The 17,680-nt window shown below is 52.7% G+C and overlaps 1 protein-coding gene across 1 annotated transcript; it reads right to left on the reverse strand.

Annotated features, from left to right (window-relative positions):
- Positions 1-6,805: 6,805 nt before the first annotated feature.
- On the reverse strand, positions 6,806-16,817 carry LOC144221103 (SLAM family member 5-like). The gene is made up of 6 exons (XM_077751476.1): positions 16,643-16,817; positions 16,359-16,448; positions 15,047-15,439; positions 13,194-13,490; positions 11,744-11,894; positions 6,806-7,181 (listed from the first exon to the last, which is right to left on the reverse strand). Exons 1-6 carry the CDS (start codon positions 16,815-16,817, stop codon positions 7,016-7,018), a joined length of 1,272 nt encoding a protein of 423 aa, XP_077607602.1. The 3' UTR covers positions 6,806-7,015.
- Positions 16,818-17,680: the final 863 nt, after the last annotated feature.

Genomic DNA, 17,680 nt, shown 5'->3' on the forward strand with positions numbered 1-17,680 from the left:
TTTCTGTATCCCTTGGGTAAATTCCTAGCAGTGCTATTGCTGGGTCATAGGGGAGTTCTATTGTTAATTTCCTGAGGAACCTCCACACTGTTGTCCAGAGGGGCTGCATCAGTTGACATTCCCACCAACAGTGTAGGAGGGGGCCCATTTCTCTACATCCTTCAAATCATCTAGAGTCCTCTGATTTGCTCATTTTAGCCACTCTCACTGGAGTGAGGTGGTATCTCAGTGTGTTTTTGATTTGTATTTCCCTGATGAGGAGAGATACTGAGCATAGTTTCATGGGTCTGTTGATCATCTGGATGTCCTCTTTGGAGAAGTGTCTGTTCATATCTTCTGCCCATTTCTTTACTGGGTTGTTTGTTTTTCAGGTGTGGAGTTTGGTGAGTTCCTTATAGATTTTGGATATCAACCCTTTATCTGATATGTCATTTGCAACTATCTTTTCCCATTCCGTCGGTTGCCTATTAGTTTTGTGGGTTATTTCCTTTGCTGTGCAGAAGCTTTTAATCTTGATGAGGTCCCAATAGTTTTTTTGCTCTTGATTCCCTTGCTTTTTGGGATGTGTCAAGTAAGAAATTGCTGCGGTGGAGGTCAAGGAGGTTGTTTCCTGCTTTCTCCTCTAGGGTTTAGATGGTTGCCTGTCTCACGTTCAGGTCCTTTATCCATTTTGAGTTCATTTTTGTGTATGGTGTGAGAAAATGATCTAGTTTCATTCTTCTGCATGTTGCTGTCCAGTTCTCCCAACACCATCTGTTAAAGAGGCTCTTTTTTTCATTGGATGTTCTTTCCTACTCTGTCAAGTATTAGTTGGCTGTAGGGGCGCCTGGGTGGCTCAGTTGGTTAAGCGTCCGACTTCGGCTCAGGTCATGATCTCACAGTCCGAGTGTTCAAGCCCCGCGTCGGGCTGTGCTGACAGCTAGCTCACTGCCTGGATCCTGTTTCAGATCCTGTGTCTCCCTCTCTCTCTGACCCTCCCCTCCTCATACTGTCTGTCTCTCTCTCAGAAATAAATAAAACATTTTTTAAAAATCTCTAAAAAAAAAAAAAAAAAAGGATTAGTTGGCTGTATACTTTTGGGCCCAAACCTGAGTACTCAATTCTATTCCATTGGTCTATGTGTCTGTATTTGTGCCAATACCATACTGTCTTGATGATGACAGCTTTGTAGTAGAGGCTAAAGTGTGGGATGGTGATACCTTCCGTTTGGTTTTATTCCTCAATATTACTTTGGCTATTGAGGGTCTTTTGTGGTTCCAAACAAATTTGAGGATATTTTGTTCTAGTTTTGAGAAGTATGTTGGTGCAATTTTGATTGGTATTGCATTGAACGTGTAGATTGCTTTGGGTAGTAATGACATTTTAACTATATTTCTTGTTCCANATGGGTTCAGGGCATTCTTGTTGCTCTGCCTCTAGTTCCTTCAGGTGAGCTGTTAGATTTTGGACTTCCGCTTCTTCTCATTTATTGTACTTTCCTCTTAGGACTGCCTTTGCCGCATCCTATAGAGTTTGGATTGTTGTAGTTTCATTATCATTTGTTTCCATACATTTTTGAATTTCTTCTAATTGCCTGATTGGCCCATTCGTTTTTTAGTAGGGTGTTCTTTAACTTCCATGTTTTTGGAGGTTTTCCAGACTTCTTCCTGTGATTGATTTCAAGTTTCAAAGCATTATGATCTGAAAGTGTGCATGGTATATTCTCAATTCTTTTGTATTTATGGAGGGCTGCTTTATGTCTCAGTATGTGATCTATCTTGGAGAATGTGCCATGCGCACTTGAGAAGAAAGTGAATTCCCTGGCCTCAGGATGTAGAGTTCTAAATATATCCGTCACATCCATCTGGTCCAATATGTCTTTCAAGTCCAATGTTTCATTAGTGATTTTCTGTCTGGTTGATCTATCCATTGCTGTAAGCGGAGTATTAAACACCCTGCTATTAGCACATTCTTATCTATAAGATTGTTTCTGTTTATCATTAATTGTTTTAAATATTTAGGTGCTCCCATTTTCGGTGCGTGGACATTTATGATTGTTAATTCTTCCTGAGGGATAGACCCTGAAATTATTATATAATGCCCTTCTTCATCTCTTGTTATTGTCTTTAATTTAAAGTCCAGTTTGTCATGGGGAGCCTGGGTGGCTTAGTTGGTTAAGCGTCCGACTTTCACTTAGGTCATGATCTCGCGGTTCGTGGGTTCGAGCCCCGCGCCCGGCTCTGTGCTGACTGCCAGCTCAGAGCCTGGAGCCTGTTTCAGAGTCTGTGACTCCCTCTCTCTCTGGCCCTCCCCTGCTCACGCTGTCTCTCTCTCTCCTAGAAATAAATAAAAATATTTTTTAAAAAAAGTCCAGTTTGACTTTGGGGATGAGCACTGAGTGTTATGTGGAAACTAATTTGACAATAAACTATTAAAAAAAAAAAAAGTCCAGTTTGTCTGATATAAATATAGCTACTGCAGCTTTCTTTTGATTTCCAGTAGCATGATATATATTTCTCCATCCCCTTACTTCTAATCTGAAGGTATCTTCCAGTCTAAAATGAATTTCTTGTAGACAGCAAATAGATGGATTTTGTTTTTTTTATCCATTCTGCTACCCTATGTCTTTTGATTGGAGCATTCAGCCCATTTACATTCAGTGTTATTATTGAGATATGTGGGTTTAGAGTCTTTGTGTCCTTTGTAGGATTCATGATTTTCGTGGTGTCTCTGGTATCTTCGTTCCTTGCAACACTTCCCTCAGAGAGTCCCCCTCAGGGTTTCTTGTAGGGCTGTCTTAGTGGTGACAAATTCTTTCAATTTTTGTTTATTTGGAAAGACTTTTATCTCTCCTTCTATTCTGAATGACAGGCTTGCTGGATAGAGGATTCTTGGCTGCATATTTTTTCTGTTCATCAATTTGAAGATCTCCTGCCTTTCCTTTCTGACCTGCCACGTTTAGGAAATAGGTCTGTCACTACTCTGATAGGTTTCCTTTTGTATGTTAGGGCCCTTTTCTCCCTACTGCTTTCAAAATTCTCTCTTTGTCCTTATATTTTGCCATTTTTACTATGATATGTCATGCAGAAGATCGATTCAAATTACGTCTGGGGGAGATATCTGTGCCTCTTGTATTTCAACGTTTACTTCCTTCCCCAGGTTAGGGAAGATCTCTGGTATAATTTGTTCCAGGACTCCATTAGCACCTTTCCCTCTCTCTTCCTCTTCTGGGATTCCTATGATATAGAATTTTTGCATTTGACTGTATCGCTGAGGTCTCGAACTCTTCTTTCATGTTCCTGGATCAGTTTGTCTCTTTTCTCTCAGTTTCTTCTTTTTCTATAATGGTGTCTTCTAAATCCCTTAGTCTCCTTTCTGCCTCTTCAATCTGTGCATTGGATGCCTCCAGTTTATTATGTATGTCATTTATCGCATTTTTAAATTAATCAGCCTATTTTTATGCTCCATGTTGTTTGTAGCCATAGTTTCTTTGATGTCCTCTATGCCTTTTTTCAAGCCCAACGATTAATTTTATGATTATTGTTCTAAAATCTTGTTCTGTTTTGCCATTATATCTGTTTTGAGCAGTTCTTTAACTGTCAATTCTTCTTGGAATTTCTTTGGAGGAGATCTCTTTGGTTTCGTCATTTAGGTTAGCTTTCTATCTGTTGTTAGTTTTAAAGATTTGTTATGCTCTGTGCACCTGTGAACGCTGCTGTACCCAAGAAGACTCTCTGCCTGTCCAGGGCCTATCCTTTCAGAAAGTGTTCTTTGAATGGTATCTCTTGGTCTCTCTTGTTGAGACCTTGGTTATTTTATTTTTCTACTTATAGTAGTATTTGGTTCTCTCCACCATGTGTACTGTGGCTTGTTTCTTGATGTAGCCCTGGAGAAGAAAACAGACAGACAAACACACAGGGAGCAGAGGCACACAAACTCACAGAGAAATCCAACTAACATGCAAACTGAGAGGGAAACGAAAAAGTAAAGAGAAAAGATGGAGGAGGGAAGCCGAATAATAGAAAAAGAAATACATGAAAAAGTCAAAAAAAAGAAAACAAAAGGAAGAAAGAAGAAAACCAATAGACAAAGAACAGTTTAAAACATATAACCACATATCCCAGCTACAATGAAATAGCTGGATGTATGCAGTGCTGATTGAAGAGCATAGAGAAAGAGAGAGATGAAAAGGCAAGGATGAGGCAAAATTGGAAATAGAATGAACAGGCAGAAGGGATAAGAAGCTTTTTTCAAGGAGCTAAAGGGTGGAATATGGTTGGAGAGGTGAGAGAAAGACGCTGGTGTTATCCCAGAAACTATATAGTCTGATTACTCTGAGAGAAAGAGATGAAAAGGTAGGTAGGTGTAGAATTTACATCTATAGAATGGACTAAATGTGACTGTTGAAGCAAGCCAGTGACCAGAATTAATCAGGTCAGTATTCCAGTTAAAAAAAAAAAAAAAAAGGAGGAGTGCATCCCTCTAGCAGTGATGGGCATGGTTTGTTCCAATGCGTCAGGCAGGAGTTCTGCCTTGGCACCTTTGGGGAGGAGAGTGGTGGTGCTCCAGTCCCTTCTTGAACCAAGCGTTGCACCTCACTTTTTTGAATGTGTAAACTCTCCGAGCTGGGGGCACAGCCAAGGTGGGTCGCGCTCTATATCCCAGGCCAGGCCTCATTTCCAATCCCAGTCTGTGCGCCCCACTGAAATTGCCATAGACACAAACTCGCAGGCGACCCCCTCAGGGCAATTCCAAGCCTCTTGCCTAGCCCTGGGGATTGAGCCAGAATCACTGCCCCCGTCTCCTCCAGGTCGGGTTGGTGAGCAAGGACAGGGTTCGCCTGGTGTGTCTCGGGTCCGCTGGAGAGCAGGAAACCGGGTCCCTCTGTGTCTCGTCACCCGAAACACGAAATCGTGCCAAATCTCCCAGTTTTAAGCCCTTTACCTCTCCTCCAGGGATCCAGCCGAGCCAGAAGCACAAAGGCACGGTTGGCGCTTGGCCCCTCCAGGTAGAGGTGGCATGCAGGGATTTGGTGCTCATGCAATTGTTTTCCCGGGGATTGTTTGGGTCACCTGGAGAGCCAGAAACCGGGTCCCTCTGTGCCCTGAGCAGAGGTTTTTCTGTTCCCCAGCAACAGAACCTTGTCTTGAGCAGTTTTGGCCTCTCTCTTTCCCCTCTCACTCTCCACAGAGGGGGATCACCTCCATCCCTCTGCGTCTCTGATCCCGACCCGATTTTATCTTCCCCAGTTCACACTCACGTTAGAAGGCTTTCTCAGTGGACTCTGCCTTTTTTTTCTCCCAATCTCCTGGATTCTGTAAGGTTTCCTATGGCTTCAGATCTTTGTGTGAGATATGGGGGTGAGTGCAATGTACGGAGCTCCCTACCTTTCCGCCATCTTGCCCCCGACCTGGTTTATTTAGTTTTGAGAGAGAGAGACAGAGTGTGAGTAGGGGAGGAGCAGAGAGAGAGGGAGACACAGAATCCAAAGCAGTCTCCAGTTCCAGAGCCTGACACGGAGCTTGAACTCATGAGCTGTGAGATCATGGCCTGAGCTGAAGTCAGACTTTTAACTGACTGAGTAACCCAGGGGCCCCAGTACATGCAACTTTAAACCGACACGGGGGCGCCTGGGGGCTAGTCGGCTAAGCATCCGACTCTTGATTTCAGCTCAGGACATGGTCCTTGCAGACTCTCTCTTCTGTCCTCCAAATCACATTGTGGGATCCTCCCGGTCGTTGGCAAGGCCCTCAGGCCAGTGTCGGCTGCTCACGGGACTGGTGTCCTCCAGAATGGTGGCAGCTCCCCCGGCAGGTGGCTGTCAGTCTTCAGGAGACTGTTGCATGGGGGTAAGTGGGTGGGAGACCCCCAGCAGCCCAGCGTTGACCACAGGCTTCCTGTCCCTCCCAGAAATGTCTCTGGTTTAATAGGGACTCGTGGCTCCACAGGGTTTACACCATGTCTGGCTGGCAGCTTCATGAGCGACTTGTTACAATACAGTCGTTCACAGATGCTCAGAGGACCGGACTTCAAGGCAGAGGGGAACATGCTCTACTGGGCATTTAACCATGTGGGGACACGTGCGGTGTGGATATGCACGTGTCCTCTGCCCTGTCTCCACCCACAGAGACGGAATAGGCATCAGGTGCAGGTACGTCGGGGCTGTAAGGGTCCTGCTCGTGCAAATCACTTCTGTCCAGTCGTGCTGGGGCTGCCCTTGTAGACAACCTCTGCTCTCAAGGATACCAGATGCACAGAAAATGCGCGGCCGAGGACAGTCAGCTCCGGTTACATGGTCATTTGGTGTGTCCCATGGTCTGGTGTTAAGTGTCAACCAATATCAAGCCTAAAACCCTAGGAGAGGAGAGGTACTTTCTAAAGAAGATGTGGTTCTGCTAAATCCCAGAGGAACCTCAGAGAATGTTCTTCTGTCAAGCTCCAAAGAGAATCTGGAGAGCGCAGGATCACGTAAAACCCCCGTGGCTGCAACACCACAGGGGCGGTGGTGGATCCACCTACCTTCTAGCACCAGCAGGAGAACCTTCTCTTGCTCTTGCACGTTGGCTGGGATGTGGTAAACCTAGTGGCATTGCACACCCCGTTGTGACACGTTTGCCGGATTCACAAACCCTGAGAAAGCCTGGTGTCTCCTTCCTTCTGCAGGGGCATGAAAGTGAGATAATTTGCTTCTTCTTCTTTTTTTTAATAGTTTATTGTCAAGTTGGTTTCCATATACCACCCAGTGTTCATCCCCACAAGTGCCCTCCTCCGTGCGATCACCCCCTTCCCCTCTCCCCCACCCGCATCAGTCCTCAGTTTGTTCTCAACATTCAAGAGTCTCTCATGGTTTGCCTCCCTCCCGAGACAATTTGCTTCTACATTTGAGGCATACGCTGATGTTCCCCCAAGTGACTGGAGCCCTAGAAATTGTCATATATTGGGAGGAACCTTGATTTTCATGAGACTTATGGTCTACTTCCTGGTGCTGTGCTGTGGGTCAGGGATCCAGGGTACCTGCTGCCTCCTTCTCACTTGGTCACGTCACATGATGGAACGCCCGTGGGAGGTCCGCATGGCGGCAGACGGACTGAAGGTCAAGCCTAGCAGCACATGATGCCCGCTTCGCTGAGTGCCCACAGCCGGACGCAGTCTGAGCGGGCTCCCCAGGACGCTGGCCCATTGGGCAGCTCTGAGCAGGTTGTCTGCGGAGACAATGACACTCAGCTTCAGGGGAGCTGACATGGGGGCTGGGTGGGCTCCCGTCCACGCCCTGGTGAGGGGCAAATGTTTCCTTGCTTCCAGCAACAGTTACGGCACAGCCACCACGAAGCCCCCCTGTCGGAGGGACAGGTGATGTGGCCGAGAACGGGTGGCGCTTCTGTTCTCAGACTGCCTACAGTCCAGTGACGGAGAAAAGACATGGAAAGTAAGGATGTCCCCCCTCACAAGCAGCATTTGTGAGCAGCACAGGGACCAGGAATGGAAGGGAAGAGAAAGCAGGAGAGAGATCCTCATATAAACTCGTTCTGTTTGCTTTTTGCACAGGAAAAAAAGGAAGTAGGAACTTCACACACTTGAAGAGACTCTCCCGGAGGGGAGTCGACCAGAACCCATCATGCGGTCTATCCCATTACTCCCCACGGACGTGGAAGTTGGGAAGGGAGGAAGACGACAGAGGGAATAGAGGTGCCAGAGGCCCTGGGGCCCTGTCCCCTCCATCCAGGATAGGGACACAGGAGGAGGAAATGAGATCAGCTGAGAAGTAGAGGGAACATCTCAGGCTCATCCACCCAGATTTTGTCCCCTGCATCATGGAGCCCCTCACTTCCCCTCCTGCCACCCTGTATCCTGGACGGTCAGTCAGAGTGGGTGCCAGGCAGGAGGAAAAGAGGGGCAGAAAGGATCTCAGGAACGTCAGCCGCTGGGAGACCAAAGCCCTGAGTGCAGAGCAGGGAGAGCGGTTTGTGTGGGGCCTTCGGTGTGGGCGCCAGAGTGGGGTAGGCACAGGAAAGGCAGAGGATGGGGGGGCGCCACAGCTGGGGACGAGGACGGGCAGCTGCACACATAGCTGGGGGTCACCTCCCTCTGTAACCACCATTCCCCGTTGACTCCATAGAGCTGGATTCACAATAAAATGATGGGAACAGATATGCCATCAGTATTACTTGGGATTCTCGAGGGAAACTGCTGGAGACTGGCTCCGGCTGGTCCAGGGGTCCCTGAAGGATGGACGGTGTTGGCAAGGGAGGGAGTGAGAGAGCCCCAAGATTCTTTCTGATCACCAGGCAGGCATCTCTGTCCTGACAGTTTTGGTGTCTTTATTTATAAGTTAAATGTTAACATGGCATCAGAAAATGGAATTTTTACAATGGATAGTTCTCTGTGATAAGATATTTTTGGAAAATGTACAGAAACAGGTTTCACAGAAGTCTTCTTGCAGAACTGCCCCAATTATTCTAGGTTGGTAACTAAGAAAATGACAGGATGTTCACATTTTAGTAACAGTAAGATTAAGTCATAGGCTTGTAGATACTCTTATCCATCCTCATCACAGCTGCAGGGTAAGGGAAGGTGTTTGTGGAATGTAGGCCTCAGGGAAGGGGCTGCTGGACATCACCAGTTAGCAAACGGATATGTGGTAACTTATGTTGGCCCTTATCTGTTCCTTTTCTCTAAGTTAGGCTCTTTGTCTCCAGGCAAGACTTGATTGTCCAGTTATATTCCTTATGGCACAGGAGAGCCAACCATACCTTTAAAGAGTTTAGCTCATTTCCAATACATAGAATAGCCCCTTCGAGTGCATTGACCTTGTGTCTAGGTTTTTGTCTATGGTTTCTTGAATAGCTAGGGCATGAGAGACATTTTTGGTTAGTTGATTTACAGGTTGAGCTGTATGAACCTCTTGGACTGATGCAATGGTAGAAACAGAATTGTACGTGGAAAGGTCAATCTTTCATATAAGGGTTATTACCCTGTTCATAGCTCAAGGGCAAGTATGGAGGGAACGGGACCTGCTGGAGACATGATGTCTGTTCGCATAATCATAAAAAGTTGTTCCCACAGTAAGTTCCTTCACAAGGTGCAATCATCATACCAGGGCCAGAATAAGGGGACAAGGCACTCCCAATGTTGATCAACAAGGTACTCAAGCAGAAAAGGGGTCGGCGCTCAAGCAGAAAAGCTGAATGGGAGGGGATATCGGTCATCATCTGATGGCAAGAGATTGTGCAAACTTGCTTTAACCTCACCAAGAGCTTTCTCGACTAGTGGGCTCAGAATGGCTCCCAAAAGGAAACCGAGTTGAAGGGATGCTTACAGATCTAGATAGATGTCTGTAAGGTTTGGCTCACATTCTTGTAGAGGCTGGCAGGACTAGAGTCCGCAGGGTTGGGGGCTTGGCAGAGATGAGGGCAGATCTCCTGTGGGGTTCAAGTCCGAATGTCATCAGGCGGGACCCACGGGGAGGAGCCAGTGCTGCAGGCCCACTCCCCTCTCCCTCTACTGCAGAAGTTTTTCTTCCTCAGGGGAGGGCAGTCTTTGCACTTTTCCAACCTTCCACTGATTAGGTGTGGCTCACTCACATTGTGGAGGGAGTCTTCTTTACTCAGAGTTTATCCAGAGGGTTTGGGCATCCAGGAGGTGACCTTAGGCTCAGGGAAATGCTCCAGCCTCTCCCCCAAACGGAACATGAAGCTTCGTGGCCTGATGACACAGGGAATAATTGCTTCTCTTTCCCTCCCACGGGAGCTAAGATCCTGCTCTTTCTCGCCTGGCCCTGGATTCCAAGAAGGGAAGCTGGGCTGGGAGGGCAGGGAAGAGGGGGGAGGACACAGGGCAGGGGTGAAGAGAGGGAGACGTCCCCCCACCCCCAACAGGCGGGAAGGAGAGCCGAAACCATATGTGCCGACCCAGGGCTTCGTCCGGTTTCCTCCTGAGTAAGTGGTAGAAACTAAGTCTTCAGCGTCTCCGTCTTTCCTCTTGCAAGTGTGACAACAACAGAAACTGATGGCAGCTGAGGCGCTGGGACCAGGCCTGAGGCCTCGGGGGCACCGGGCCCGGGGCCCTGAGCAGGGAGCAAGGAGTCCAGGGCGTGGCCCATCTCCTGAGACCCGGCACCAGCTGTGGGTGGAGGTGGCAGCTATCGCGTGCGGGTCACCTCCTGGGGCTCTAGGGGTCCCCGTGTAGTGGGGACGAGGTGCGTGATCAGGTGTCCGTAGGGGGAGCACGAGAGCGGGTGCCGGCTGCAGGGAAGGAGCCGGCAGGGTCCGCGGGAGGAGCAGAGGCGGGGAGGCCACAGCCTGCAGGTCCCCAGAGAAGGGGCCTTGGAGTGGAGGGAAAGGTCCTACTGAGACCCGAGGAGTGGAGCGTCCCCCACGGGGACAGGAGAGACGGAGGCAGAGGTCAGCGAGCGGCCAGTTAAAAGTTCACTGGTAGAATGAGACACTGTCAGTTACCAGCTTCTGCTCTTTCCCTGAGAAACAGGAGGCTGGGCCAGGAGGCAGCACGCCGGGAAGAAGGGAGGGGGTCCCAGGCCCGGGAGAGCAGACGGGGGCCTGGAACACGGGCCCTGGGGCTGCACCCCGGCTGGGGAGCTGCTCGGGCGGCCTTGAGCGCTGCCTTTCTGGTCTCCTGCGTCTCGTCCGTAGAGTGGGCACAAGGGTCCCAGCTCACGAGCGTCTATGAGGACGCAGGGCGTGAGGGACGTGAGAACGACGAGGTCGGTCCCTGTCCCGGAGCCGCAGCTCAGCAAGCCCTGCGGGTCCCAGTACTATGTGAATAGCTCTCGAGCACATACTAACTGTGGGAGGCGGTGACCTGGTCGAGGCTGGACGGTGTGAATTCGTAATGACTGTGTCCCAGAGGCTGAGGGCTCTGACAGGCAGAATCATGTGGTCCATGGGGGGGCCTGGGGTCCGTGCAGGAGGTCAAGGAGCAGATGCTGAGCTGGACTGGACACAGGTGTTGGATAGATTTGCATATGCAGTTCCCCCCCTCAATCTACCATGATGTGTGTCCTCTGGTGAACTTGTGTATAAGGAGTTTTCGTAGAAATTGACCAATGTCGGCTCAATCCGTCCCTGTTCAGAGCAGTCTGGGAGGAGGGGCGGGACCAGGGAGCAGGCTTCACACACACAACTGAGGTGACGCCAGAGGTTGCTTCTTCCAATTGAATCTCCATCCTGACCCGGCCTGGCGTGCAGACCTCAGTGTAGACAGTGGTGAGAGGCCTCTCCTGTTATCGATGTGGTTCCTCCGATTCCTGGAATGTGGACAGAGGGTTCCTGCCACAGCTGAGGGACAGAGAGACCCAGAGGGACCCCACAGATGCCGTGCTGCTCACATGGCCTCCCCCAACAGCGCCCAGCACTGCATGGACCCGTGTTAATACTGCATGGCTGGAAGGGATACAAACACGAGGCCAGAAAGTGCAGATGAGTGGGTTTGACCAACTCACACCCAGGCTCACAGGGAAGGGGGAGAACCCAGGTCTCACCTTGTCCCTGCCGTCCCGGGACACCTGCATGGCTTCGTGGACGCCACCACCATGGTCCCTGTGCTTCTCCTGCGACCCTGCGCCTGAGCCCCACACACATGGAGCTGAATCTGAGCCTTGGGAACCTTGCCCTCCCCCCACCGTGACCCCCACGGTGATGCCCACACCCACCAGCCTCCTGCAGGGACATTCCCTGAGCAGCAAAATGGGGGAAGGAACCGAGAGTCAGGGGGTGAGGTAGGCGTGTGGGCAGGGGAAGGAGATGTGCACCTGCCTCTCCCAGTCTCCAAGCTCTTCCTCTCCCCACGTGAGCGCCGCAGGTACAGCCCAGCTCCGAGGATCAGCAGCACGACCACAAATGCCCCCAGGATGGCTCCCAGGTGGGCAGCACCGGCCTGTCCGTGTGGACGTGTTTCTCGCTCTCAGGGACGGTGAAGAAGGATGAGACAAGGGACAACGTCAGACGCCCATCACCAAGCACGTGGAGGCGTCTGAAGGGACGGGTCTCAGCTGGAGAGGGGGGACATGGCAGGTGCTTTCACCAACCAGTTCTGAGCCCTGCTGGGGGCCGGGTGCTGAGAGGAACAGGACAGGGTCCCCGCGCTGGAGGAGCTCATCAGTGGGGGCGGGGCTGGGACACGCACAGGCAGCCACCAGGGCCATGCGGTGCACTAGAGGTTTACAGCAGGTACGCAGGATTTAGGGAGGGCTTCCCGGAGGAGGTGAGTGATGAACTGTGTCTAGTGGGAGGAGGGGGATGTTACCAGATACTCAGAGGGGTGTAGCTCTCTGGAAGGAGGGACAAGACCAGGAACACCACGTGCAATCACCAGCCTTGGGGGCAGCCAGCACCCCTGCAGCAGGTGGAGGAGGATCGGGCAGGGAGGAGCCGGGGAGGAGGATGAGCGGGAGGCAGGAGCCTCTTGCAGAGGGTCTGGGGGTCGCTGAGGGATGGGCTCCTCGGGGACTCGGGGACGCTGATGCAGCAGGTCCCCAGCAGCAGGGGGAGGATGGGGTGTGGGGACGAGGCGGCACACAGGGGACCCAGTCACTGTTCCCTCGGGGACACCCTGACTGGGAGCAAACCGAGGCCCATGTGGGACAGGAGGTCACAGCAGGAGCAGCTGCGGCCCCGCCCCCAGCTGTCCAGGCCCCACAGGACACTGATCCTTGGCTAGGGCAGCACCTCAGAGTGGGGCCCTGAGCACCCCCCAGAGGAGGGAGGCGTGAGGGCAGGTCAGCGGCAGCTCCTGCAGGGACCTTGCCAAAGGGGCTAAGGGGCCCTCACAAGGTCAGTGCGGGATGGATGTGAACCCAGTGAGCAGACCTGCGTGGCTGCAGGGTCACACCCCGTGGGGCAGCTGCAGAGAAGGGGTCCCTGGATGGGGGTGAGTGAGGAAGGGAGACTCCAAACTTGGAAAGTTGGTCATCCGAGGGAACAGCCTGACCAGAACCCACTGCTGAGGAGAGTAGAACATGTCCGGGAACCCGGCGACACGTGGGTGTGGGTAGGGCATGTGTCCCTGAGCAGCAGGGGTGAGGGGTACAGAGGAGCAGAATAAGACACTGAAAGGAGGAAGCAAGTTGGATGCACCTGCCAGCCTCCTGGACGGGGTGACAGGGGGCAGGTGGTGACATAAACGTGGGTGACAGAACCCGGAACCCTCACCAGGGGGACCTGAGCCCCAGGAGTCCCTTCCCCTCAGGCAGGAACACTCACCGTGGCCACAGACTTCCCCGAGGTCCCGGGTGGCAGTTGTTTGGTCCACCGGGCTGCTGACCACACAGGTGACCCTGGGGCTGGGCTGGCTCAGGGGCAGGTTCAGAGCCAGGGTCCAGGGGTTGGGGGTCGATCCTGGGGCCCCTTTCTGCTCCAACTCCCTGGGGAGGCCCTTGCTCTCCCAGGACACGCTCACGGCCCCTGTGGTTCCCGGGGTGTGGCACTCCAGGGTGACGTTGCACCAGTCTTGTGTGAGGGACAGAACCTCGGCCAGGACCTGGGGACGGGGGATGGGCTCTGGGGCAGGAGGGACAAAGGACAGAGTGTCTCATGAGTGGAGAGCATCACACTCCTGCTTCCTCGTGTGGAATTTCACTCATGCCCTGGCTCCTCCCCGGAGGATGGTGAGTCCATTTTACAGATAAGACAGACTTGGCCCAAATATACAGCAAATGACGATAAGGAAGGAGCCACTGAGTGAAGCCCCAAGATTCCACTAGACTGAGATTCAGAATCTCCCAGGAAAAATTACTTACATGACCCCACCTACCAGAGCCCATTGATTCTAAGACAGTGAGGTGTCCTCTGGGAAACACAGCCTGAGACAGAAGGATCTGTCCTGTTCTTGACCCGCCTCCCCCACCTCCCCGGCTCCAATGGTGGCTGGGACCCCACAGCCCGAGGAACAGAAGGCCACCTGACAGCTCTCGGCTCCAACAGAACGCCCTGAGGTTCCCAACAGGAGAGGCCATTGTGGGGGACACAGTGGGACCCCAAAGAATGGCCACCCCGAGCCTGGTTAAACCATACATGAACCTGCCATCCACAAGGAATACAAGTTACAGGCTCACAGGAGTCTTGGGACCTCACAGACCTGAGGCTGCAGGAGCTGCTCTCCTTAGAGCAGGATGTCTCCCTCCACAGGGGGATCAGAGACAGAGACAGAGAGAGGTGCTGACTGCATGTCTGAGGAAGGGCTGCCCTGTGAACTTGTCTTGCATCCCTGGAGTTTCAGCTGCACCGGGGAGTCTGGGAGTGGGGGTGGCCTCGGGCTGGTGCTGAGAAGGAAGAGGACAGAGTGGGGAGGGCCCCACATGGGTTGTGTTCCTGCCTGGTGACCAGTGTCCCCAAAGATGACTACGTGCTTACCGTCAGAGCCTGCAGGTGTCTTAGGGTCCATGTGGAGGGGGAACCGAGGCTGTGATCCAGGTGACTCTAAACTAGGGATGGTTAAGATCCCTGGACAGGAGCGGGGGGATTACAGGGTCCTCACATGTGGATGGAGGGGGAGAGGAGGGGGAGGGAAGCAGTACCAGAAGGACTCAGGCCACCAGGACCAGCTTTGCAGGTGGAGGAAGGGGCCACCAGCCAAGGACGCGGCCACCACTACAATGTGTGACAGGAGAGATGTGGATCCTCCACTGGAGCCTCCAGAAAGGAGCACAGCCCTGCAGACACCTGACCCTCATCGCAGTGGCCCCGAGTCTGACCCTGCCCCACACACAGGTGCACACGTGGTTAAGGCTGCGCTAAGACACCTGTGGGTCCATCTGTGACAGCAGCAACAGCCGCCACCACACCAGTTAAGGACACGTGTCACGTGAACACAAAAGGATTCCAGTAAAACCCCACTTCCCCATGTTTCCCTTTTCTGTCCTGAAGCACCGAGGGATCCACCCCTGCTGGGAGTCTCAGCCCCGCCTCCACTCGTGCTGAACACGCTGCTTCTGATTTCAGGGGAGAAGCAGAGCCTGAAGTCTGGGGTCTGGAAGGGATCTTGCAAGGGGCCCATGGACACTCCCAGGGACCAAAGCAGGGGGTAAGCCTGTCCTGGGGGAGGGGCCACCACGTACCGTAGACACTGAGGTGGAAATACTGGGCATTTTCTATCCCTGTGCTGAAGGAGCATCGAGCTTGGTACCAGCCACAGTCCTCGAGGGTTAGCTTGTCAATCCTCAGGGTTGTTGTGTGGTGCACATGGAGCCTCTCCTTGAACTTGTCGTGGACATTGACCCATTCTGGAACATTCACCCCAGGAAAGACGTGCAGGAGGTCTATGTAGTTTGACTCATTTTTAACGGCCCAAGAAATCTTCTCCAGCTTGGCTTCAGGAGATACTTCTGGAGGTCTGGTCACATGAAACAATACAGAAGTTCCTTGAGTCCCCTTCAGGAAAACTATGCTTCTGGAATCCTCCACTCCCAATCCACAGGCCTCAGAGCTCCTGACCGCAGTGCTGAAGGTGCCTAAGGTTATGGAAACACAAAGTGCGAGTGCGTTTCATTAAGAATGAGCAGAAAACAATAGACCCCATCATGGTAATGAACTCCACCCAGTGGATCCCTTGATTCTGGGGGGTGAGACAGAGCGTGTATGTGGAGCGAGGCTGGAATCACGTCTTGGTCCTAGTGGGGTGTCCCCTTGAACACAGTCCTGAACTGCTCACCCGAGTGTCCTCACCCTCTGACCCTGAAAGTCTGGACGTGATGACATCATGGGTAGAAAGCACCGAGTACATTTTGGGTCAATGCCAAATGCACAAGTATAGTAGGAGCTTCCTCCGTGGCTGCAGAGGCCCCACACCCACAAGCCATGGGAGCCCTGGCCCTGCTGTGTGGGCCGCACCCTGTGACTTGCTCTGAGGAGCGGAGTTCAGCTACAGTGATGGACGTCACTCAGTGACAGCAAGTCTCACAGGAGTGTGACTTCCATCTCGCTCACAGCCTGTCTCTGCTGGGATGAGCCTGCTGCCACCTGCCGTGCAATTCTCCCCGGCGGCTGCACCCCCTGATGCCGCCCGGCCTGAGATGGGAGGTCCTCGTCCCCCATGACACGATTCCAGTCCCTACGGGTCAGCTGCTCCGTCACAGTCTGAGAGGGAAGGGTCCCCAGGACGGCCCTCAAGGCCAGCAGCCTACGGAGGATTATCCCCACTCGAAGGACGAGAGGCTGCGTTTCGGCCACACTCGCATCTCTCTGGTGGATGGTGAGCAGACCGTACACGCACATACGGGAGGCGATGGGGATCGACACACAGTCTGGCCCGGACCTCGGACCCGCTGCACACTCCCCTCCACAGACATGGCTGTTCCATCGTGCGTGTCCCTCCAGGTACCCTCGTGTGTCTCCACATGCCCGACCACACGCCGCACACGCCGCGCCTACCTTTCCCTGCACGACTCGGGCAAGGGTCCACACTGTGTCTGCACACGTGGACGCGCCTCACTTCCCAGCTGCACACGGTCCCACGTGGGACTCACAATCTCTCAACGTGTGACGGGAGCTCGGCGGTGGCTCTTGTCCCTGCAAACACTGTGGCACCGAGCAGCCACGATGGGAGTCTCTGCACACGTGGGTGTAGACATGTGACGTGTGGACACGTGAGTGTCAGGGTCTGTGTACCTGTCACACATGGTCATAATCCGCACAGTTGGGGACACACAACTCACACAGGGGCATATAGGCCCCATGCTGTGGGAGCCAGAGTTTGGCTGGGTCATGGCTGTGCCCACAGCAACTGGGTTCCATGGTCCATGTGAAGTCCACCTCAGCAGGTGACTGGGCACACGTGTGCAGCTGTGCAGGGTCCTCGAGACCAGGAGGGCCAGCACCCGGGTATCCCATGCCTGGGCTGGGAAAAATTGATACTTGGGCTCCACATGAAATGGAGCGTATCCCCATTTGTCTCCAGTGGGTTTCCTCATGGCGGGGACAGTATTGTATTGTCATCACAGGTAGCGTATGGTGATTGAAAAAGAAGGTAGGGGGGCGCCTGGGTGGCTTAGTCGGTTAAGCGTCCGACTTTCGCTTAGGTCATGATCTCGCGGTTCGTGGGTTCGGGCCCCGCGTCGGGCTCTGTGCTGACTGCCAGCTCAGAGCCTGGAGCCTGTTTCAGTCTGTGACTCCCTCTCTCTCTGACCCTCCCCTGCTCACGCTGTCTCTCTCTCTCTCCTAGAAATAAATAAAAAACATTAAAAAAAAAAGAAGAAGGTAGGGGTGGGCCCCCCACCAACTTTCCTGGGGAGTCAGAACCCCAGGGCATGTGAGTTCATTCAGGCAGCTGTAAACACCAGCATCGCGGGCAAACACAGAAATGGGTAAGTGCACTTGGAGTTCCCTGCTGGCCTGGAAGGGGAGCAGCTAACTCTTTCTCTGCCTGGGCCCTCACCCCCTGCTGGCTCCCTCAGGAAATACTGGACCAAATAAAGCATCTGGTGCGACCCCAAGTCAGCATCCCAGCCAACACAGAGTCAGGGTTAAGCTAATGTGGGAACAGGCACGGTTTGGCACAACTTCCGTGAAGTCTGAGAAACAGTCCCTGCTCCAAGGAGGGTGAGGGGTTGGGGGTGGGGACTGTGCGCTGGGCTCCCGGGGGGACAGGACAGTGGTTCAGCCCCAGTGCGGTACCTCCCATAGGGCTGTTCACCAGCAATTCTGAGCCAACAGTGACTGACTCAGTCTCCCCTGTGCCGGCTGGTGGGAGGGGC

Source organism: Crocuta crocuta, unplaced genomic scaffold, assembly GCF_008692635.1.
Source record: "Crocuta crocuta isolate KB4526 unplaced genomic scaffold, BGI_CrCroc_1.0 scaffold494, whole genome shotgun sequence".
Taxonomy (NCBI): Eukaryota; Metazoa; Chordata; class Mammalia; order Carnivora; family Hyaenidae; genus Crocuta; species Crocuta crocuta.

Excerpts from the sequence above, each read along its gene's own strand:
- LOC144221103 (XM_077751476.1), bottom strand. The coding sequence starts at position 16,817 with ATGGGATACCCGGGTGCTGGCCCTCCTGGTCTCGAGGACCCTGCACAG. Across the intron at positions 15,440-16,358 it reads CCCGAGTCGTGCAGGGAAAG|GCACCTTCAGCACTGCGGTC; the intron begins GTAGGCGCGGCG and ends CCATAACCTTAG. Across the intron at positions 13,491-15,046 it reads TTTCCACCTCAGTGTCTACG|AGCCCATCCCCCGTCCCCAG; the intron begins GTACGTGGTGGC and ends CTCCTGCCCCAG.